The sequence below is a fragment of the Ahaetulla prasina genome, chromosome 1, assembly GCF_028640845.1.
Source record: "Ahaetulla prasina isolate Xishuangbanna chromosome 1, ASM2864084v1, whole genome shotgun sequence".
In the NCBI taxonomy this organism is placed as follows: Eukaryota; Metazoa; Chordata; class Lepidosauria; order Squamata; family Colubridae; genus Ahaetulla; species Ahaetulla prasina.
The window spans coordinates 376,120,024-376,143,082 of NC_080539.1; the positions used below are offsets into that span (position 1 = coordinate 376,120,024).

The 23,059-nt window shown below is 46.6% G+C and overlaps 1 protein-coding gene across 1 annotated transcript in view; it reads left to right on the forward strand.

Annotated features, from left to right (window-relative positions):
* The window catches only part of FBN3 (fibrillin 3), a 161,767-nt gene that overhangs the window by 51,968 nt on the left and 86,740 nt on the right, over nucleotides 1–23,059 (forward strand). The window contains exons 11-22 of the mRNA XM_058173252.1: nucleotides 662–787; nucleotides 4,555–4,677; nucleotides 6,515–6,790; nucleotides 13,048–13,101; nucleotides 14,573–14,698; nucleotides 15,612–15,737; nucleotides 16,946–17,065; nucleotides 18,433–18,570; nucleotides 18,662–18,712; nucleotides 19,099–19,224; nucleotides 20,346–20,573; nucleotides 22,020–22,145. Coding sequence (XP_058029235.1) covers nucleotides 662–787; nucleotides 4,555–4,677; nucleotides 6,515–6,790; nucleotides 13,048–13,101; nucleotides 14,573–14,698; nucleotides 15,612–15,737; nucleotides 16,946–17,065; nucleotides 18,433–18,570; nucleotides 18,662–18,712; nucleotides 19,099–19,224; nucleotides 20,346–20,573; nucleotides 22,020–22,145 — 1,620 coding nt within the window. The remainder of the gene's footprint in view (nucleotides 1–661; nucleotides 788–4,554; nucleotides 4,678–6,514; nucleotides 6,791–13,047; nucleotides 13,102–14,572; nucleotides 14,699–15,611; nucleotides 15,738–16,945; nucleotides 17,066–18,432; nucleotides 18,571–18,661; nucleotides 18,713–19,098; nucleotides 19,225–20,345; nucleotides 20,574–22,019; nucleotides 22,146–23,059) is intronic.

The window sequence follows — 23,059 nt, forward strand, 5'->3', positions numbered from 1 at the left end:
TTCTATTCTATTCTGTGTTGTATCCTATGATTCTTGATGAAGGTATCTTTTCTTTTATGCACATTGAGAGCCTATGCACCAAGACAAATTCCTTGTGTGTCCAATCACACTTGGCCAATAAAGAATTCTATTCTATTCTATTCTATTCTATTCTATTCTATTCTATTCTATTCTATTCTATTCTATTCTGTGTTGTATCCTATGATTCTTGATGAAGGTATCTTTTCTTTTATGTACACTGAGAGCTTATGCACCAAGACAAATTCCTTGTGTGTCCAACCACACTTGGCCAATAAATTCTATTCTATTCTATTCTATTCTATTCTATTCTATTCTATTCTATTCTATTTTATTTTATTCTATTCTATTCTATTCTGTGTTGTATCCTATGATTCTTGATGAAGGTATCTTTTCTTTTATGCACATTGAGAGCCTATGCACCAAGACAAATTCCTTGTGTGTCCAACCACACTTGGCCAATAAATTCTATTCTATTCTATTCTATTCTATTCTATTCTATTCTATTCTATTCTATTCTATTCTATTCTCTCCCAGAATTCCCCAGGCTGGCTGGGGAATTCTGGGAGCTGAAGTCCAGACGCCAAGGATATTGATATACATGATTCCAGGCAGTGTATTCATGGTGTGGATCCTCTCCTAGATATCGACGAATGTATCATGAACGGTGTGATGTGTCGGAACGGGCGCTGTGTGAACACTGATGGCAGCTTCCAATGCATCTGCAATGCTGGCTTTGAAATCACACCAGATGGGAAGAACTGCGCAGGTAAGAAAGGGCTGGAAGTTCAGGATAGGAAAACCTTCTCAGCCTTCCCCATTCCTTTCACACCTTCTGCGCCATTTCTGGGCAAAATGTGAGTCATTATATGCCTCTTTGCATGCACCAATATCTTGAATTCCCCCCTCATGTGCGGATGCTCCAGAAAAGAAACATCACATTTATTTCAGCTTTACGCACCAAACGGCCAATTCCCAATGAAGTCCTGGCTCTTCCCTGTACTTGAGTGACATCATCATGTCACGGCCCACGTCCACTTCTGGGTCACGGGCAGGCCCATCGCGGCTTTGGGCTGCTCCCTTGGTTGCTACACTGGGTTTTTTATTCCTCTCCAGGGTAACTAGGACAAGTGGTTTCCTCTTAATTCAGCATTTCTGAACGTCGTCCATTTAAAGGTGCGTGAACTTCAAATCCCAGAATTCCCCGCCTGGAGAATTCTGGGAGTTGAAGTCCACACATCTTAAAGTGGCCGTGGTTGAGAAACATGGCTTTTATTGGCCATAAGCTGTATTAAGCTGCAGGGTATGGTCAAAAAAGTCAAGATGGTGGCATTGCACAACTGTGCATTGTGAAGAGCCGTAGTGGCGCAGTGGTTAGAATGCAGTACTGCAGGCTCGTTTGCTTGATTATTTCTCTCCTTGGTCGTTCCTTAATTAGGATATTGTTTTCTGCTGGATTGCTTGTCTGGTATTAATCCCTGCTTATCTAAGTGTTCTGGCTTATTTGTGGCGGTGGCGTGGTAGTTAGAATGCAGTACTGCAGGTTACTTCTGCTGACTGCTGACTGCCTGCAATTTGACAGATTGAATCTCACCAGGCTCCAGGTTGACTCAGCCTTCCATCCTTTCTTTTGAGGTCGGTAAAATGAGGACCCAGATTGTTGGGGGGCAATATGCTGACTCTGTAAACTGCTTAGAGAGGGCTATAAAGACTGTGAAGCGGTATATCAGTCTAAGGACTATTGCGAAGGAGGGAGGGAGGGAGGGAGGGAGGGAGGAAGGAAGGAAGGAAGGAAGGAAGGAAGGAAGGAAGGAAGGAAGGAAGGAAGGAAGGAAGGAAGGAGCAATGGTGGCACAGCGGTTAGAAAGCAGCATTACAAGCTAATTCTGCCCACAGCCAGGAGTTCGATCCTGGCTGGCTCAAGGTTGACTCAGCCTTCCATCCTTTTGAGGATGGTAAAATGAGGACCCAGATTGTTGGGGGGCAAGAGGCTGACTCTGTAGACCGCTTAGAGAGGGCTGTAAAGCACCTTAAAGTGGTATGTAAGTCTAAATGCTAAGAAGGAAGGAAGGAAGGAAGGAAGGAAGGAAGGAAGGAAGGAAGGAAGGAAGGAAGGAAGGAAGGAAGGTGGGAAGGGGCAATAGGATGACTCTGTAGACTGCTTAGAGAGGGCTGTAAAGCACTGTGAAGCAATATATAAGTCTAAGTGCTATTGCTATAAGTGCTATTGTCCATTAAAAAATGATTTTTATTTATTTATTTTATTTCATCAAGCATGTATTTTACGACAGATACAAGTGTAAACATAACTATAAATATACGTAAAGGATATGTTTAAAAGAGAACATTAGGACAGGGACGATAGGCAAGCTGGTGCGCTTATACGCGCCATAATAATATAATTATCATAAAATAATAATAAAATAAAATAACCATGCATGTCGTTTTGGCTTTTTTGAGCAGATTTCCACATACCCCCTTTTAACCCAGGCTGAAAAGCATTGTGCAAAGCTGAAGAGAGAGCTCATTGCTCCCTGACATTAAATCAGGATAATGACAAGGATGCCCATCTCTTGATGCACCCCTTCCCCCCCCCCCCCGCAGGGCTCATTTGCATATGAATTAGCATGCTGATCCCTCGGCTCCAACCACCTCCAGTTCTGCTTGTATTTTGTATTGCATCCCTTTGTAGCCTCCCCTGGAAGGAAAGTGACATGCCCCCCCCCACCCCACTAATGTCCCACCCGAGACCCTCCCTGCTCTCCCCAGTTGTGAAGAGCACATCTGATGTGTTTGCAGGAGCATGACTGAGCATGGGTGTCCCCTGGGATAATGCATCAAAATGTGATAATGCAGAACATGTCCCTCGAGTCTGAAGACTGATGAAACTTTCCTCCCGATCTCTTTCGAGATCCGTAGAACAAAGCACCATTGGTGGATCTCCAGCGCTTCTCGGGCTGACCCAGTCTCTGGACCGCTTACACATGGCTTGATCCTTGCCCTGAGATTAAATCCTGCAGGGTTTCTGTGCCACCACTTCTCCATTCTTCTATGCCCGCCAGGAGCTTCTGCTGGTCACATGGCCCTGCGTGGATGGAACCAGGAAGGAAGGAAGAAAATGGAGAAGAAGGAAAGAAGAGAGGGAGGGAGGGGGGAAATGGAGAAAGAGAGGAAGGAAGGGAAAGGAGGGAGGGAAAGGAGAAAGAGAGGCAGGAAATGGAGAATGAGATGAAAGGCGGGTGGGAGGAAATGGAAAGAGGAAGGAAGGAAATGGAGAAAGAACAAGGAAGGGAAGAGAAAGAAAGAAAGAAAGAAAGAAAGAAAGAAAGAAAGAAAGAAAGAAAGAAAGAAAGAAGAAAGAAAGAAAAAGGAGAAAGGAAGGAGATGGAGAAGGAGAAAGGAAGAGAAGGAGGAAAGGAGAAAGGAAGGAAATGGAGAAAGATGAAAGGAGGGAGGAGGGAGGAAATGGAGAGAGGAAGGAAGGAAATGGGAAAGAGGAAGGGAAGAGAAGGAAGGAAAGGAGAAAGGCAGGAAATGAAGAAAGAGGGAGAGAGGAAGGAAGGAAGGAAGGAAGGAAGGAAGGAAGGAAGGAAGGAAGGAAGGAAGGAAGGAAGGAAGGAAGGAAGGAAGGAAGGAGACAAAGAGGGAGGGAGGGAGGGAGGGAGGGAGGAAGGGAGGAAGGACTGAGAATGGGAGAAGGAAGGAAGGAAGGAAGGAGAGTTGAAATTATTCTACACCATTTTTTTTGGACACACATGCAAATAGAAAAATAGGGACCACCTTTGGTGGGAAGGGAAGAGCGTTCCGTGCTACTTTGGCGTTGAGTCACGCTGGCCACATGACCACAGAGACGTCTTCGGACAGCGCTGCTCTTCGGCTTTCAAACAGAGATGAGCACCGCCCCCTAGAGTCAGGAACGACTAGCACATATGTGCGAGGGGAACCTTTACCTTTACCTTTTACTCTTTACCAAGCAAGCACAGAAACGAAGAACAAAACAATAAAATAACGTAAGTGGCCGGGATAGCTCAGGCAATAGAGAAGCCTGTTATTAGAACACAGAGCCTACAATTACTGCAGGTTCGAGCCCGGCCCAAGGTTGACTCAGCCTTCCACCCTTTATAAGGTAGGTAAAATGAGGACCCAGATTGTTGGGGGGGCAATAAGTTGACTTTGTAAAAATATACAAATAGAATGAGACTATTGCCTTATACATTGTAAGCCGCCCTGAGTCTTCGGAGAAGGGCGGGGTATAAATGTAAACAACAACAAAAAAAGTTTATTTAAACTGGCATCAAATCAGCCAGGGTCAAATGTTGCCAGGAGAGACCCAGACTGTGCGATGCCCTCTGCTAAGGTGCCAAGAAAACCACAGCCAGACCTGGTAGTGCTGAAGTCATAAAGTCCTGTTCCCCGTTTCCCAAGATCTGAGCTTGCCAGCTGCCTGTATCTCTGACTTCCAGGGACTCATGTCCGGGAGTGGTCCCCAGGGCAGCCCACCCCCCATTGACGGCTTTCTCGCCCTCTGCTCCACAGATCACGACGAATGTGCCACGACCAACATGTGCCTGAACGGAATGTGCATCAATGAGGACGGGAGCTTCAAGTGCATTTGCAAGCTGGGCTTTGTGCTGGCCCCCAACGGGCGGTACTGCGTTGGTGGGTGCTGGAGGGAGGGAGGGGAGGGGCTCCCTGGTAGAATGGAGCTGGGAAAGGAGGGGGGGAAATGGCCGGATTCTGGTCTGTTTGGTTGGATTATGAAATCTTTGGGTTCTCTTTCTTTCTTTCTTTCTTTCTTTCTTTCTTTCTTTCTTTCTTTCTATCTTTCTTTTCTCTTTCTTTCTCTTTTTTCCTCTTTCTTTCCCTTTCTCTTCTTACCTCGTCCTTCCTTCCTTCCTTCCTTCCTTCCTTCCTTCCTTCCTTCCTTCCTTCCTTCCTTCTTTTCATAATAATGGGGAAATAAGCCATTCCTCTGGACCTGCGGCAAATGAAACTGCCATGCAAGAGACGAGGCAGATACATTGCTGCAGAATATGGGAGGGTAAATGTGACAGGAAAGAAGATCTTTGCTTTATTGTTTTATCTGATTTGTAGAAATTGTGGAAATGTGCATACACCCTTGTTTCCCAACCTTGGCAACTTTAAGCACTCCTGGCTGGGGAATTCTGGGATTTTATTGCACGTGTCTTGAAGTTGCCTCGGTTGAAAAACACTGGCATACACTTCAAAGAATCCTGGTCACTGAAAGAGAGAAAGAAAAAAAATCAAAGTGCAAAACCGTTGCCAAAAACTAATTAGCAAAAGGAGACCTTTTCTACCAGCAGCCTCCCAAAGCTCAGCAGAAAAGTTCTTCAACCCACCTCTTGAAGGCCAAGAGTTGAGGACATCCTGTATCCCAGGGGACAAAGAGTTCAACTCTGCTTAAGACAGGGTGAAAACTCTTAATAGAACTTTGGAGATTGCTTGGCTTGGCTCATTAGCCCCTGGGGCTACAGGGCTAGATTTGCTCTTCACGGTTGGTCAGTGAGTTGATGCATTTTGTACCTGTTTAAGCTCTAGAGTCATCCAGAGTTTTTAAGAAGAGATTGGATAGCCATTTGTCTGAAATGGTATAGGGATTCCTGCCCGAGCAGGTGGTTGGACTAGAAGACCTCCAAGGTCCCTTCCAACTGTTATTCTAGCCTAGCCTAGTCTAGTCTACTCTAGTCTACTCTAGTCTGGTCTAGTCTGTATTTCTGTATTTGCTGGAATGGCATTGCACGGCATAGCATAGCATAGCATAGCATAGCATAGCATAGCATAGCATAGCATAGCAAGAATAGAATAGAATAGAATAGAATAGAATAGAATAGAATAGAATAGAATAGAATAGAATAGAATAGGAGTTGGAAGGTCTTCTAATCCAACCCCCTGCTTAGGCAGGAAACCCTACACCACTTCAGACAAATGGTTATCCAACATCTTCTTTACAACTTCCAGTGTTGGAGCATCCACAACTTCTGGAGGCAAGTTGTTCCACTGATTAATTGTTCTTACTGTTGGGAAATTTCTCTTTAGTTCTAGGTTGGTAAGGAGAAATTTCCTGACAGTCAGGAAACTTGTTGCTGGCAATCCTTATGATTTATATTGATATATTGATCATCAATTGTGTTGTAAATGTTGTACCTTGATGAACGTATCTTTTCTTTTATGTACACTGAGAGCATATGCACCAAGACAAATTCCTTGTGTGTCCAATCACACTTGGCCAATAAAATTCTATTCTATTCTATTCTATTCTATTCAGAAATTGTGAATGCTCCAACTCTGGATGTTTTTAAGACAATTAAATATTCCACAATTCCAGTATCAATTAGATCTTGGAATTGTGACTTCCAAAACAGTGTTCTAAAACCGTCATGCTTGGGACTTTCTCAGTTCCATACTCTGACCTCCTTTGCCCACCAACCAAGGTAGGAAAAATATTTGCTCACTGCCACTCTCTTTCCTACTTCAGACATTGACGAGTGTGAGACTCCGGGAATTTGTATGAACGGCTGGTGTATCAACACCGAGGGCTCCTTCCGTTGCGAGTGCCTGGGAGGGCTGGCCATCGGCGTGGACGGGCGGGTCTGCGTGGATACCCACGTTCGCAGCACCTGTTACGGTGGCATCAAGAAAGGCACCTGCGCCCGTCCCTTCCCGGGAGCTGTCACCAAATCCGAATGTTGCTGTGCCAATCCGGACCATGGATTTGGAGAGCCGTGCCAGCCTTGTCCTGCCAAGAACTCCGGTGAGTCACAATTCAGAGAAGGGATCATTAGGGGACCGCAGATTTTTTTTCCCATCTAAAGACACCCGAACTAATGTCTTCTGCCAACTCTGGATTTTCAAACTTCTCCATACGCCAGGAGAGTAAGGGAGCTCTGAGGAACCCGCAGAATATGCTGAATATTTTGGGGAAGGTTATCTCTAAACCATAGCCTGCAGTCTAATGAACATGCCACGATTCAATGTAGAGAAGAGTAAAGTCCTACACTTAGGTAAGAAAAACCAAAAGGGCACCTACAGACTGGGTGAAACCGGGCTTAGTAGCAGCAAATGGGAGAGGAATCTTGGAGTCTTAGTGGACAACCAACTAAATATGAGCCAGCAGTGTGCAGCGGCACCTAAAAAAGCCAATGCAATCGTAAATTGCATTAACAAAGGGATACAATCAAGATCAAGGGAAGTACTAATACCACTCTATAAAGCCCTAGTAAGACCACACCTAGAGTCCTGCATCCAGTTTTGGTCACCACACTATAAAAAAGATGTTGAGACTCTAGAAAGAGAGCAGAGAAGAGGAACCAGGATGATGAGGGGACTGGAGGCTAAAAGATATGATGAACGGTTGCAGGAACTGGGCCTGGCTGGTCTAGTGAAGAGAAGGACCAGGGGAGACAGGATAGCAGCCTTCCAATATTTGAGGGGCTGCCACAGAGAGGAGGAAGGGGGTCAAGCTATTTTCCAAAGACCCTGAAGGCCAGACAAGGAATAATGGATGAAAACTGATCAAGGAGAGATTCAACCTAGAAATGAGGAGGAATTTTCTGACAGTGAGAACAATCAATCCATGGAACAGAAGTTGCCTTTGGAAGTTGTGGGAGCTTCATCACTGGAGGCTTTCAAGAAAAGATTGGACTGCCATTTGTCAGAAACGGTGTAGGGTCTCTTGCTTGAGCAGGGGGTGGGGTGGGAGGTTGGACTAGATGATCTATAAGGTCCCTTCCAACTCTGTTAATCTGTTATCTGATAACAAGGAATGGGGAGGAAGGAGGCCGGGCAGAATTGCAAAGTATTTCGCTACTTCACCAAGCAACTTGCTTTTCTGAGGATGAGTAGAGAGTGAGGAAAGGGTCTAGGACGGGTGTCAAACTCAAGGCCCGGGGGCCAGTTCCAGCCCACAGAATGCTTACATCTGGTCCCCAGAGCTACCCTGGAAAGAGCAAAGGACTGGCCCGTGGTGACTCTCTGACCAAAATGTGGACTTTGCTGTCTTCAAAAGAGTGGGTTTGTTCTCCTTAGTTGTGCCATGTATTTGTGAAGTGGCTGTTTTGTTTCCCCAATGTAAAGATCAGCACATGGCTCACTGCATTGTACTGCATATACCACGTTGCTCAGTTTGTGTCAGGGTGGGCACTCCCTGGTCTTGCCTTCCTCCGTTGGAGAGAATGGATCTCCCCAGCCCCGCACAGGCCACCATAGGTGCCGACACGAGTGACGTCAAGCTGGCCATGTTCACCCTGGCCACACCCACTCCAGCCATACCCACCTGGCCTCCCGGATCAAACACAACCCTCCTCTTCCTCATCAGCCACCTTCAGACCTGGGAGCTGTTGACTCTCCATCTGAGGGCTGACCTAAGGCCCAGGCACTGCCTCTGTCTCTATTTTTGGCAGATTATGCAGCCCTCAATGAAATTGAGTTTGAGACCCCTGTTTTGGACTACTCACCCCGGCTTTCTCACAGTGGCCAACATACCCCGTCAACTTCCCCCAGCTCACTCACCACAGGACAATTCAATGCGGAATAACTCAAGGGAGGGACAAGTGACATTGCAGCGGTCTTGCTTTGCTTTTGGCTTGAAACTTCTCATGCTAGTAGTCCTCAAGGCTGGGGTGAATCAGAGCATGGAGTCCACTGTCCCTCTCTTGAGATATCCAATGAGTTCGCTGCAGCAGGTCAGTCAAGGTGAGTCATCCCTTCTGGTGAGGAAACAATCTTGAATGTATATAATAATGTATATAATTATGCAATCAATGCATTTTTAAAAACACTTTCAAAGATATATTGCCAACCACTCAAAAGCAGGGTGTTGTTGTTTTTTAATCCCTTCTTACCATATCGTTCAGGATACGATTTATCTGTGCTATTCGATCCTTGCAGTGTTTCTTAACCTTGGCTGCTTGAAGATGGGTGGACTTCAAGCCCCAGAATTCCCCAGCCAGCCATGCTGCCTGGAGAATTCTGGGAGTTAGCCCATTAATGCCAGCTAGGGAATTCTGGGAGTTGAAGTCCAGCCATCTCCAAGCTGCCAGGATTGAGAAACAATGCTTCAGCAGATCCAAATATCAAAATCGATTGGGTGGAGAACGGGACAGTGTTCTGACCCAGCTCCCCAAACACGACAAACCCTCTGCAGTGAACTCAAAATATTCCTTTATTAGGAGCGCCAGCAACCCTGGTAAAGAATTTTCTCAGGCTAACAAGTCTGTCTGGCTGGCTGCCACATCTATTCATCTCTGCCCCCTTCCTTTTATCCCCAAAGGTAGGGTGGGGCTTTTCTAGCAGCAGTGGTTCTTCTGTCCCAAGGACCGGCCTATAGATTTCCACTGTTCTCCTCTCCTCTGCACATCAGTCACTGGACCCAGCTGCTCCTCGTCTTCCTCATCAGCCACCTTCAGACCTGGGAGCTGTTGACTCTCCATCTGAGGGCTGACCTAAGTCCCAGGCACTGCCTCTGTCTCTATTTTTGGCAGCCCCATTCCTTCCTCCCCCTCGGAGCTCTCAGGTTGCCTTGATGCTGGCCCTGACTCCCTCGCCTCCTCCTCCTCCTCCTCTGATTCGGCTGCTTTAGGGCACAACAGATATATCTATTGCCTTCATTCTTAGTAAAAAATGTCAGCTGGAAAAGTTGATTTCCTGGTAGTTTCGATGTCGCTCAGAACCATCATGAATTGGCCGGTCATTCCTACATGTAAATGTGTCCTGTTCTCCTAGTGTCCAATTTGGGGTTCGGGAAGAGGAGTGTGCAAGGGAAACTCCCCCCCCCCTCCAATGTCAGAAACCCGGTTGCATTTAGCTGGGGGAAAGGAGAATGATTGATTACATTGAGTTAAAAAAAAAAAGAAGTCAGCTTTCTTTGGATGTCCCTGGCAAGGTTATTTTCTGGTCTCTGAAGCCTTCCTTGGACTGACCGTGTGATCTTCCTGCATGTTTGAAGTCCTTCCAAAAAACTGTGGAGGGGAAGAAGCCTTGGGGAGAGCTTGTCCATCTGGAGCTGTGGGAAAAAGGACAGATTAACAGAGTTGGGAGGGACCTTGTAGGTCATCTAGTCCAACCCCGCCCCCCCGCCCAAGCAGGAGATCCTACATCAGTAGCGTCAAACTCAATTTCATTGAGGGCCACATCAGAACTGTGACTGATCTTGGGGGGCGGGGGGGGGCTGGGTGGCATAGCCAACTGGGTGGGCATGGCCAGCTTGACACCACTCGCCCAAACTGCTGGCATGTTTCCTCTTCGCTGTCAGGCCTGGAAGCCAACTTTTTCATTGGATCTTCAGGCCTGCCACATTTAGTATTGTGGGAAACTGGGAGGGGGGGATTTATTTATTTATTTATTTATTGTTTCAATTTCTATACCGCCCTTCTCCCAAAGGACTCAGGGCGGTTTACAGCCAAAGTAAAGATTGTCTGGAGCCGGGGAGATGTGTAGTCATAATAACATTCCTTTCTCAGAGAGTCAAGGACATCTTGCCTGGCATCTGGAGGGCTGGAACTGGGAGGAATCTCCAGTTGGGACAGTGCTCTGATTGGACCATGTGATGGACATGTGGGTATTGGGCCAGTGTTTGGACTCTCCTTTGGCTGGGGAAAACCTGGAAGCTTTCAGATTCGGGTTTCCCCAGATGTGCCAATATGACATCTCTAATAAAGTGGAACTTTGAGGAACTTCTAGCCTCGGAGTCTTCTTTCATTGGGGTGTTACTTGGAACCCTGACATTGACATTGGGTAGACCGGGCCACAGCTACGCTGGCCCGATTTTTCCTTTTCATACCAGGTAGACCACAACGGCCCTGTGGGCCTTGAGTTTGACACCCGTGCCCTGCACCATTTCTGACAAATGTCAGTCTAATCTCTTCTTGAAAGTCTCAAGTGAAGACAAACCAAGAGATCTGGCGTAGGGTTTCCTGCCTAAGCAGGGGGTCGGACTAGAAGATCTTCAAGGTCCCTTCCAACTCTGTTATTCCATTCCATTTCTATATTCTATTCTATTCTATATTACCTCGCCACTGCAGAAGGGACCTTAGATAGCCCTCCTCTGACCTTAAAGAGACTGGCAAATGTCAGCCTGGATATTTTCTAAGTTTCTAAATTGCATTGCCAGGAGTCAGGCAGTGGCCACGTGCCAGAGAATTGGTTCTTTGAGGATTCGGGATAATGAGCACCCCCCATAAGTCAGGAGATTTGGAGGTTCATTAGTAATTTTAGCAGGCAGATTTAAACAGAAACACAAGCTGAATAAAGAAGAATATTTGCAGCTCAGGGTTACAACGAAGGTCCCTTGTTGAGCTTAGTAATTTTCTTGCAGATGCTTCATTACCCAACTAGGGAACATCTTAGAAGGGAGGGGGGTTTGTGGAGTTGAAGAAGGAGAAAGGGGGAGGAGGGGGAGGAGGCGGAGAATGGGGTCCTTGGTGCTCTCTGAGCTTGCTTGTTTTCTTGCAGACATTTCATGACCCAACTAGGTAACATCCTCAGTGTGAGGGAGGGTAGGGCTCGCTCTCTGCTTATATATTAGTGATTTGCCTTGTGCAGTCACCCTTCATGCTTAAGCTGTTCTACAGAGGAATTATTATTTTTATTGAAATTTTTTTACAATTTCCCCCCCTCCCCCTCCCTTCACAAACCCCCCTCCCCCTCCCCCCCCGACTTCCCAGAACAAACACAACGTATAGTTAAAAATAAAACAAACATATGCTAAAAAAATTTCCCTCCCAACTCAATTATACTCCTACAGTTCTCATCAGTTCCTAACTTCCCCCAAAACAATCAAAAATAATGTCATTTGCACCTCTGTAACTGTCTGGTTCGGTTCTGCAACTCAACAAGACAGAACACAGACTTCAGAGGATAATTAGAACTGCAGAAAAAATAATGGCTACCAACCTGCCTTCCATTGAGGACCTGTATACTGCACGAATCAAGAAGAGAGCCGTGAAAATATTTGCAGATCCCTCGCATCCTGGACATAAACTGTTTCAATTCCTACCCTCAAAACGACGCTATAGAACACTGCACACCAGAACAACTAGACACAAGAACAGTTTTTTCCCGAAGGCCATCACTGCTAAACAAATAATTCCCTCACCACTGTCAAACTATTTACTAAATCTGCACTACTATTAATCTTCTCATAGTTCCCATCACCAATCTCTTTCCACTTATGACTGTATGACTATAACTTGTTGCTGGCAATGCTTATGATTTATATTGATATATTGACCATCATTTGTGTTGTAAATGTTGTACCTTGATGAAGGTATCTTTTCTTTTATGCACATTGAGAGCAGATGCACCAAGACAAATTCCTTGTGTGTCCAATCACACTTGGCCAATAAAAAATTCTATTCTATTCTATTCTATTCTATTCTATTCTATTTACTAGTTTGTCTGAATTGGAGTATAAATAGACAGCAATCCCACTCCATTCTACTGTTGACACTGATGCTGTTACCTAGTTTGGTAATGAAATGTCTGCAAGAAAATAACCAAGCTCAGAGAGCACCAAGGACCCCGCAGTCCTCCTCCCCCTCATCATCTCCACAACCCCCCTTCTAGTACTGATGATGTTACCCAGTTGGGTAATGAAAAGTCTGCAAGAAAACAAGAGCAGCACCAAAGACCCCCTCCCCCACAGTTCAACTCAAAATAAGTTAATATCAAAATATTAACAGTTAATATCAAAATAAGACCTCAAAATTTCAGTGGTCTTCTGCAGTGCCGCTACATAACTTTCCCCACTGTGGAAAAACAATATATATGGGATCAACTTTATTGCCCCAGACGTTGTAATTTGTACCTGCTCCTTGTCCAATTTTTAGGAAACTATTTGTGAAAGCTTCTCGTTTTAAAAGATGCTTCTGCAAGGAATGTGTTGTGGGCTACATTTGCAAAGCAATGAGGGTGTTTCAACTGTGATATTCACATATTCCAATGTGTGGAACATCTTTTGATGTTACTTTCCCAAATGACAATTGTTTGATTATTTTGTTTTTCCCCCTCCAGCTGAATTCCAAGCGTTGTGCAGTAGCGGGATAGGGATCACAGCTGACGGACGAGGCAAGTTCTTCATACTTATTATGGGTTTTCAGGCAGATTCTGGCTGAATATTAGAAGGAAAAAAACACCTGTTCTATTAGTAAGCGCAGTTTAAGGGGAAACCTCTAACCCAGATTGTTAGATGTGTTCAGATGTGAAGCTAAACAGCTGGTTTTCAGAGACGCTTTGATATAGATTCCTGCCCTGTCTGGGGGTGGGTGGGGTTGGACTGGATGACCTCAAGGGACATTCCAACACAAGGATTCTAATCGGAGGTGGATATTCACATAATGCAGCAACCGGTTTGCCCAGCACCGGAAATGTGAGCACATGCGGCAGTCATCAGAAAACACAGCAATTCGGGCACGTGCTCCGTCCGCGCATGCATGTGATGTCAAACAACACGGCAATTCGCTCACATGTGCCGTCCACACATGCTATACAGCAATATAGGTCGAGATTCCACCCACCCCCAGGTCGCCACTGCCAGTTTGGGCTGAATATCACCTCTGATTCTAACCCTCCTAGTATTTTAACCATAAGTCTGTTTTTGGCGCTCGTTTCTACCGTGATCTGCCCCCCTGTTCTTTCAATCTCTGTATATCCTGTTATCTAGTAGGGTTATACGTCCGATCAGGAAGGTTGGTCTATACAGGAAGTCCTCAGCCTACGACCGCAATGGAGGCAAAAATTTATGTGGCTAAGCAAAACAGTGGTTAAGTAAATTTCACCCTTTTTGTGTGCCTTTTCTGGCCACGGTTGTTAAGTGAAGCACTGCAGTTTTTAACAGTGCGGTTGCTAAGTGAATCTGGCTTGTCAGAAGGTCGCCAAAGGGAATCACGTGACCCACTGCGACCGTCATAAATGTGAGTCAGTTGCCAGGAGTCTGAGTTTGGATCAGGTGACCACGAGGATGCTGTCACAGTCATAAATCACTTTTTTCAGGGTTGTTGTAACTTTGAACGGTCACTAAATGAACCGTTGTATGTCGAGGACTACCTATAACAATAAAGAGGGGGGGCTAAAGTTCAAATAAATAAAATAATAATAATAGTAATAATAAATATGCAGACTTCATTCATTAAATTAATTAATAATTATGATTTCTTTATTATTTAAAAGAATGATAAACCTACTCCATTTGTGTCTTTGCACTAATTTTCTCTGCTATCCCATTTGGGGGAAGAGACAGAGACCCATCCTCCACTCCCAGTCATAACCGAGAACAAGGGTCATAAGTCGCTTTTTTCAGTGTTGTTGTAACTTTGAACGGTCACTAAATGAACCGTTGTAAGTCAAGGACTACCTGTATTTAAGTTATTAGTCCCTCAGGTTTTGGCCATAGTGTTTCCATCCTAGGTGGGGAATTCTGGGAATTGAAGTCTGGACATCTTAAGGTGGCCACGGTTGAGAAACATTTTCAACAAAGGCGGGTGGGAAACGTTGGGGACAAGGACTGCCAGATGACCAGAATGGCAATTCTCCTACGTAGATATCAACGAGTGCGCCTTGAACCCTGACATTTGCCCCAACGGGATGTGCGAAAACCTTCGAGGGAGCTACCGCTGCATTTGCAATCTGGGCTACGAATCGGACCCCACTGGGAAGAACTGTGTGGGTGAGTAAGAGGGGACAAGCCAAAAACAGGCTGCCTGAGGCCAAGACGCCAAGGCTGCCCATCCGGCGTAGCAAAGGTTGTGAAACTGGAATGCTGGGCAGTGGGTTGAAAGACTCTGGAGAATCTGGAAAGAGTGCAGAGAAGAGCAACCAAGATGATTAGGGGACTGGAGGTTAAAACATATGAAGAACGGTTGCAGGAACTGGGTATGTCTAGTTTAATGAAAAGAAGGACTAGGGGAGACATGATAGCAGTCTTCCAATATCTCAGGGGTTGCCACAAAGAAGAGGGAGTCAAGCTATTCTCCAAAGCACCTGAAGGCAGGACATGAAGCAATGGGTGGAAACTCATCAAGGAGAGAAGCAACCTAGAACTAAGGAGAAATTTCCTGACAGTTAGAACAATTAATCAGTGGAACGACTTGCCTGCAGAAGTTGTAAATGCTCCAACACTGGAAATTTTTAAGAAAATGTTGGATAACCATTTGTCTGAAATGGTATAAGGTTTCCTGCCTGGGCAGGGGGTTGGACTAGAAGACCTCCAAGGTCCCTTCCAACTCTGTTGTTGTTATATTGTTATTGTTATATTGTTATCACGGACAACCCAGTTCAGAAAGCGTCAAGGACTTCACAGGAATTATTAACCTTTTGCCAGGTGAGTAACTTCCGATAGTTGACAGAATGGACATTTCTGTCCTGGGAAAGAATGCGAAGGATAGGAAGGCCGGAAGAGAGAAAAGTCAGAATTAAACCTCATTGTGTGTGTTTAGTTTACCCTATCCTATTAGGCTGCATTGATTTTTTTTTAAGTCGCTAGTCCTTTTGGCTCAAAAGAGAAGGGAGGAAAGAGGTTGCTCTCCCATCCGCCTGCCAGTCCCATTGGTCACGTTCTGTGCCTTTACTTCTCTCTCCAGATGTTGACGAATGTGCCATCAATCGCCTGTTGTGTGACAATGGTTTGTGTCGCAACACGCCTGGGAGCTACAGCTGCAGCTGCCCCAAAGGGTTTGTCTTCCGGACCGAGACAGACACGTGTGAAGGTAACCATATGTCTGCTGAATCCTTCATTTTCCCTCGCCATGGAAGTGGGTGCACCGCAGATCCCAAACATCAAGGTAGAAGCCTTGAACCCAGGGCAGTGAGGGTGCGTGGTTGAATCTGGTAGATCCCAAATAACTGATGGCCATGAAGCAGGACATTGGGACAGACCCTCACAAACTATCCAGCTTTTAATTTCTTGATGACAGACTTGAACACTGGGCCCTGTGTAACAAAATGAAATTCAGCAACGAGAAAAGGAAGGCTCTGCATTTAGGCCAAAAAAACAAAATGCACAGGTACTGGATATGTGGTACCTTGCTCAATAGTAGTAACTGTGAGAGGGATCTTGGAGTCCTAGTGGACAACCATTTAGATATGAGCCAGATGTGTGCAGCAGCTGCATTAAAAAGCCGACACCGTTCTAGGCTGCATAAACAGAGGGATAAAATCAAGATCACGTGAAGTGTTAATACCACTTTATAATGCCTTGGTAAGGCCACACTTGGAATATTGCATCCAGTTTTGGTCGCCACGATGTAAAAAAGATTTGAGACTCTAGAAAGAGTGCAGAGAAGAGCAACCAAGATGATTAGGGGATTGGAGCATATAAAGAACAGTTGTAGGAACTGGATATGTCTAGTCCGATGAAAAGAAGGACTAGAGGTGACATGACAGCAGTGTTCTGATATCTGAGGGGCTAAGACAGAGAACAGGGGGTCAAGCTATTTTCCAAAGCACCTGAAGGCAGGAGAAGAAGCAACGGATGGAAACTAATCAAGGAGAGAAGCAACCTGGAGCTAAGGAGATAATTCCTAACAGTGAGAACAATTAACCAGTGGAACGGCCTGCCTCCGAAAGTAATGGGTGCTCCAACATTGGAAGTTTTTAAGAAGAAGTTGGACTTTGGACATTTGTCTGAAATGGCTGTCCTGCTCGAAAATGGGGTTGGACTAGATGACCTCCAATGTCCCTTCCAACTCTTGTTATTCTGTTAATTTTTTGATAGATGACGAAGTCAAGATGTTGGCTGCCGTAGCATCATTAAAGCCCCAGCCCTCTTTTACATGGGTTGCCATGGGGGGCTTTATTTAGACAGCTGTGGTCACCGTCTTGCGCACAAATATATGCTGGAACTTGCACCATGAAGCACAATCACCTCGTCCCCTTCCCTTCCTATAGGTCGCACCGTTTTCTTTCTCTTTCCTAGATATCAACGAATGCACGTCCAACCCCTGTGTCAACGGGCTCTGCCGGAACAACGCCGGGTCCTTTGCGTGTGAATGTTCGCCCGGAAGCAAGTTGGATCTCAGTGGCACCATCTGTGTTGGTAAGGAGCTGCCCTGACCAATGACGGTCATAGGCTTGGATCTTAGAGCCAGGATGTGGGGTCCTGGACTTTGGGGGTTGCGAAGTGGGGTGCCAGGGAACGGTCACCCCATTTAATATGTGGATGACCTGGAGGAAAGGGGAAGAGAAGCTGGGTAGGCAACCATTGGAGGAGCCCTCAGTGACACAACGGTCAGGTGAAGAAAATTAGGAAGGACCCACCCTAATGGATCAGGCAGTTAAAAATGGTGGTGGGAAGTTTGTACTTTCAGACTTGTAAGGTTCTGTTCTTGTAACTGTTAAGGTATTTAATTTAATAGCCGGAACAGTAGTGTACAATGGACCAGGACACACAATTGTAGTTGATTGGCTGGAGAGTGCGGGCTTCTGCATGAGGCAATCTACGCTGTGATTGGTTGCCGTGGGTGTAAAGCGGGACTTTCCCTGTTTTGCTGCCTTTTTCTTTTGTGTGCTCTTTATGCTTTTTGATTTACCTCATGATGTTTCTCTGTTCCTGACTATCCAGTCTGTTCATGCATGAGGCAATCTGTGCTGTGATTGGTTGCCGTGGGTGTAAAGGGGGAGTTTCCCTTTTTCCCCTCCTTTTTCTTCTGTGTGCTCTGTATGCTTTTTGATTTACCTCACGATGTTCCTCTGTTCCTGACTATCCAGTCTGTTCATGCATGAGGCAATCTGTGCTGTGATTGGCTGTTGTGGGTGAAAAGGGGGAGTTTCCCTTTCCCCCCGCCTTTTTTTTCTGCGTGCTCTGTATCCTTTTTGATTTACCTCACGATTTACTTCATGATGACGTAGTGATGTGCCTATCTTATTTACTGTAAAAATAGATGTTAAATATATTTTTTTTCTATAAAACGATGTTCGAGTCAATGTCTCTGGCTTCATTTGGGACACCTGCTGCGCAATTTCCTGACAGTAGCCTTCCAGTAAAATAGAAGTAGCTCATCTAGTTGTGGAAGACAATGGGTTGACTGGACTGTTTCTCACCAGCAAGTGAGGACCAAGATGTCCTTTTCTAACTCTTGAGCATGTATGATGATGATGCCTCTTTGCCTCCTCCAATCTGTCATCATCATCATCATTTAACAACCCCATAATCCCTTGCAGGGTGGAGTCTGGGAAACTGAATGGAACTAGCAGAGTTTTTTAATAGCCAGATGCCCTTCCTGTCACCAGTGCAGTTTTGTTCAGCAGATATTGTTCTCAGTGTGCCCAGAGAGAGAAATATCTGCCTCTACCCAGGATTGAACTCACAGCTTCCTGATTGTGAGAAGAGAGCTCCATCTCTAGGCCACCGCACCACTCCTGCCTCCTCCAACCTGTCTCTCTGCTTTTTCCTGTGCCTCCCAGACAGCATGAAGGGCACCTGTTGGCTCAACATCCAAGAAGGACGCTGTGAAGTCAACATCAACGGGGCTACCTTGAAGTCCGAATGCTGTGCTACACTGGGGGCTGCCTGGGGCAGCCCCTGTGAACGCTGTGAAATCGGTAAAATGGGACTCAGATTCACAGTGGGTCCCTTCCTTTGGCTCTCCCAACATGCCAAAATGTTCACCCCCTTTACTCTCTTTGGCTCCAGATGCCGCCTGTCCACGAGGTTACACCAGGAGGAAGGGTCTCTCTTGTGAAGGTAGCTTCCATCTCTGGTTGGTGAGCCCTGCCTTGTTTCTTGAGGGGCTGGCTGTGGAGCACCCCAACCTCCGAGAAAGAGGAATTGGTTGTCTCTGAGAAATTCGGGAGGAAGGCTGTGGAGATGTTCAGAGACAACCTGCTGTGGAACTGGGCAGAAAGCTCCTTCACCACCGGTGAATGGTCAAAGAACGTTACAACTTGGTTCTTCTCAAGTTGGACCACTCAAGCGTTGACATAACCGCAATTCAGCTCTGCTCAGAGAGGAGATTTCCTAGCAGTCTGGGAAATGGTGCTCTTTGAGAAGAATGATAGGGAGGTCTTCTACAGCTGCCCCTGTAGAAGGACCTTCTGACTTCCAACCGGTCTTTCTCTCTGCCCCACCAGATGTGAACGAGTGTGACGTCTTCCCGGGCGTCTGTCCCAACGGCCACTGCGTGAACACGGCAGGGTCCTTCCGATGCGAATGTCCAGAAGGCTTGACCTTGGATGGTTCTGGCCGGACCTGTGTGGGTGAGGACCGGGCGAGATCAGGGGTGAAATCCAGCAGGTTCTGACAGGTTCTGGAGAAATTTTGAGCAGTTCGGAGAACCGGTAGCGGAAATTTTGAGTAGTTCAGAGAACCAGCAAATACCACCTCTAGCTGGCCCCAGAGTGGGGAGGGAATGGTGATTTTGCAGTATCCTCCCCCTGCCATGCCCACCAAGCCACACCCACCAAGCTACACCATGCCCACCAAGCCACGCCCACAGAACCGTAGTAAAAAGTTATACCATGGGGACTCCGGTCATAAGCCGGAGAGGAGAGCTGCAAATATTGCCAAACCCTGGAACACATCCTACCTTTGATATCTCAGCTTGCCTTGGGGCAGGCAGTGGGCAGGGAGGTCTCCCCATGCATTTGATCCCTGTGACGACCCTGTGAGGGAAGTCAGACAAAAAGTGTGCGCTTAGACAATGCCAGTCGCTCAGTTCTGTGCCAGAGCAACCATTGGGGATGCTGCAACAGTCATGGCTCCAAGGATAAGTAAGTCACTTTTTTCAGCATCATTGTAATTTTCAGCATCATTGTAATTTCAAATGTTCATTAAATGAATAGTAAATTGAGGACTTCTGTACAGCTGTCCTCTCCAGCTTTCCAGAGGGAGCAAATAATCAGTCTAGATGGCCACAGGAGGGGAGGGGAGGGGAGGGGAGGGGAGGAGAGGAGAGGAGAGGAGAGGAGAGGAGAGGAGAGGAGAGGAAGAATGGGAATGGGAATGGGAATGGGAATGGGAATGGGAAGGGTGGAAAGGAAGGAAAGGGAATAAGATGGGAATCAGAAGGAGGGAAGAAGGGAAGGGAAGGAAAGGAAAGGAAAGGAAAGGAAAGGAAAGAGGGATGGGTGAGTAGGCAAGGGGAGAGGAAAGGAGAGAGAGAGAGAAAGGAAAGAAAGAAAGGAAAAAAGAAAGAAAGAAAGAGAAAGAAAGAAAGAGAAAACAGGAAGGAAGGAAGGAAGGAAGGAAGGAAGGAAGGAAGGAAGGAAGGAAGGAAGGAAGGAAGGAAGGAAGGAAAAATCCCTGCTCTCTGCTTTTTCACTAAGGGGGTCCCAGCCTTCTGACTTCTCCATTCATTCTCGTTTCTTCCCCCATCCAGACGTGCGGCTGGAGCAGTGTTACATGAAGTGGGCCGAGGACGAGTGCACCGTGGCGCTGCCAGGGAAATACCGCATTGACCTCTGCTGCTGCTCCGTCGGCGCGGCCTGGGGCAAGGACTGCGAGGAATGCCCCAAGCCCGGCTCGGCTGAATTCAAAGCCATCTGTCCGCGGGGACCCGGCTTTGCCAACCGGGGGGACGTCTTATCCGGCAGGCCTTTTTACAAAGGTGCGAGGAGGGGGCAAGGAAGGGCGATTGCGAAAATGCGTCAGTGGGAAATAAGATGGAAGTCAAGGAGGGCTGAGAATCTGTGGAAGGCTTAGCACAGGGGGCAGCTTAAGGGGGGGGAGTAAGGCAAAGGTTTAAGTATCCCCCTTAAACCAGGGGTCTCCAACCTTGGTCCCTTTAAGACTTGTGGACTGGACAACACTGGAAGAAAGAAGAGATACCTACAATAGAAGAATGGATATTGAAAGTTATTAATTTGGCTGAGATGGCTAAAATCTCAGCGTTTTTAAAAGACAATACGCAGGAAAGATATTTAATTGAATGGAAAAAATGGATTGATTATCTACAAAACAGATATCAGATTAAGAAATATCAGATTGCCTTTGAATAATTAGAAAGTTATTTTATGTAATGGGGAGGGGGTTGGGAGATGAAAAGCTTTGGATGTGGTTATTTGGATTGGAAGGGAAAATTTTATTCTATGTTTGGTTTATGTATAACTTTACCTTGTGATTGACCCGGGAAGCCGAGGGGTGGGGGAGGGAGGGGGGTGTTTTGTTTTGTTTTTGGGAGGGAGGGGGAAAAAAGGGGGAAAAATGTTTTTGTTTTTTAAAACTCTTTCAATAAAAAAAAAAAAAAAGACTTGTGGACTTCAACTCCCAGAGTCCCTCAGCCAGCAAAGCTAAGGGCCGCGGTGTGGCTCAGGCTGTAAGAAGCCTGTTATTAAAACACAGCTGCCTGCAATTACTGCAGGTTCTAGTCCCACCAGGCCCAAGGTTGACTCAGCCTTCCATCCTTTATAAGGTAGGTAAAATGAGGACCCAGATTGTTGGGGGGGCAATAAGTTGACTTTGTAAATATACAAATAGAATGAGACTATTGCCTTACATACTGTAAGCCGCCCTGAGTCTTCGGAGATGTAAAAAAAAAAAAAAAAGGTTAGAGACCTCTGCCTTAAACCACTGCTTGGGTGGGGGCATTAGAAAGGTGTAGGTTGGAGAAGCAGATCTGTATGCTGACAGTGCTGGGCTATGGGCCAAGAACTTGAATAATTTGCAGCGAATGTTTGATTGAATGTGTCATGCAACCAAGTTCAATTGTAACAAGCTTCTTAAAACCTGGGAACGGGGATGGCAGCTGTCTGGCATTGAGTTTCTTCTCTGCAACACCTAAGCAGCTTGGACAGAGCTTCTCCCTTTCCGTGGTCTGTTACTATGGATACCCCTCCTCACGCACCTTGATCTGCTCTTCCAAAACGGACAGAAGCTTGCGCTGAAGATGTTTCGCTTCCTATCCAAGAAGCTTCTTCCGTTCTGGCTGAATGGTGGAGAACGGAAGGATGTATATTCCTTGCCATCTGGTCGTTCGTGCTCTCTCTGAGGATCTTTGAGACCCTCATTAAGAACGATACTGATACTGAAGCGTCATCTTTCTGTCTTTCCGCAGATGTGAACGAATGCAAGATGTTCTCCGGCCTTTGTACCCACGGCACCTGTCGCAACACCATCGGGAGCTTCCGGTGCCTCTGTGGCAGTGGCTTCGCTCTGGATGCCGAGGAGAGGAACTGCACAGGTGAGCCCTGTCGTGTCCCACTCCTCCGTTGATGGCCGGGTCAGGGAAATCCGAATCAGGCGTGCCCCTGCAGCTCTGCCAAAGTCCTAGCAAAGTTCTCAAGGCAGGCAGGAGACCAGAAAGTGACTTCAGCAAGATATGTTCGACTTTGCCTGACTCAGAGAATGCCAGAAAGCAGGTCCTTTATATAGGCCATGGGGTGTGGCTCCATGACTCAGCACTTATCCCGGCCTGCCCCTTCCTTCCTTCTGTTGACGCCGCTTATCAATTCTCCTGAAGCGAGGGTCACTCCAGTCGGCAGCTGTTGGTAATTGACCTTCCTCAGGCTCACATGCTGTGGGGGAGGGGAGGGGTCTAGTTGCTCCGTTTGCCTGGGCATGGAGCCAGGGCTGGGGGCTGGAGGCGCTTCTTCTTCCTCAGCCTGTCTGGGCATGGAGCCAGGGCTGGGGCCGGGAGGCATGCTAGGACATTCCTCAGCGTTCGGAAGCAGATAAGAAGGCCCCGGCTGCGGTGAAAGCGGACGAGGCACAACAAGCCCAGGTGTAAAAACCTCACCCCACTCTGCTAATCTCGCTTGAATTCCTGCTTCTGGCTTTGCCTGTGAAATTCCTTCCTTCCTTCTTTCTTTCTTTCCTTCCTTCCTTCCTTCCTTCCTTCCTTCCTTCCTTCCTCCCTCCCTCCATCTCTTTCTCCTTCTTCTCTTCATTCCTCCCTTCTTCCTCACTTTTTTCTTCTTTCCTTTCTTCTTCCCTCCCTTTTCTTTCCTTCCCTCTTATCTCCTTCCTTCCTTCTCCCTCTCTCCCTTCCTTCATCACTTTCTTCTTTACTTCCTTGGTCCTTCCCTCCGTCCCTCCATCCCTTCTTCCTTTCATCTCTTTTTATTCTTCCCTTCCTCCTTCCCTTTCTTACTTCTT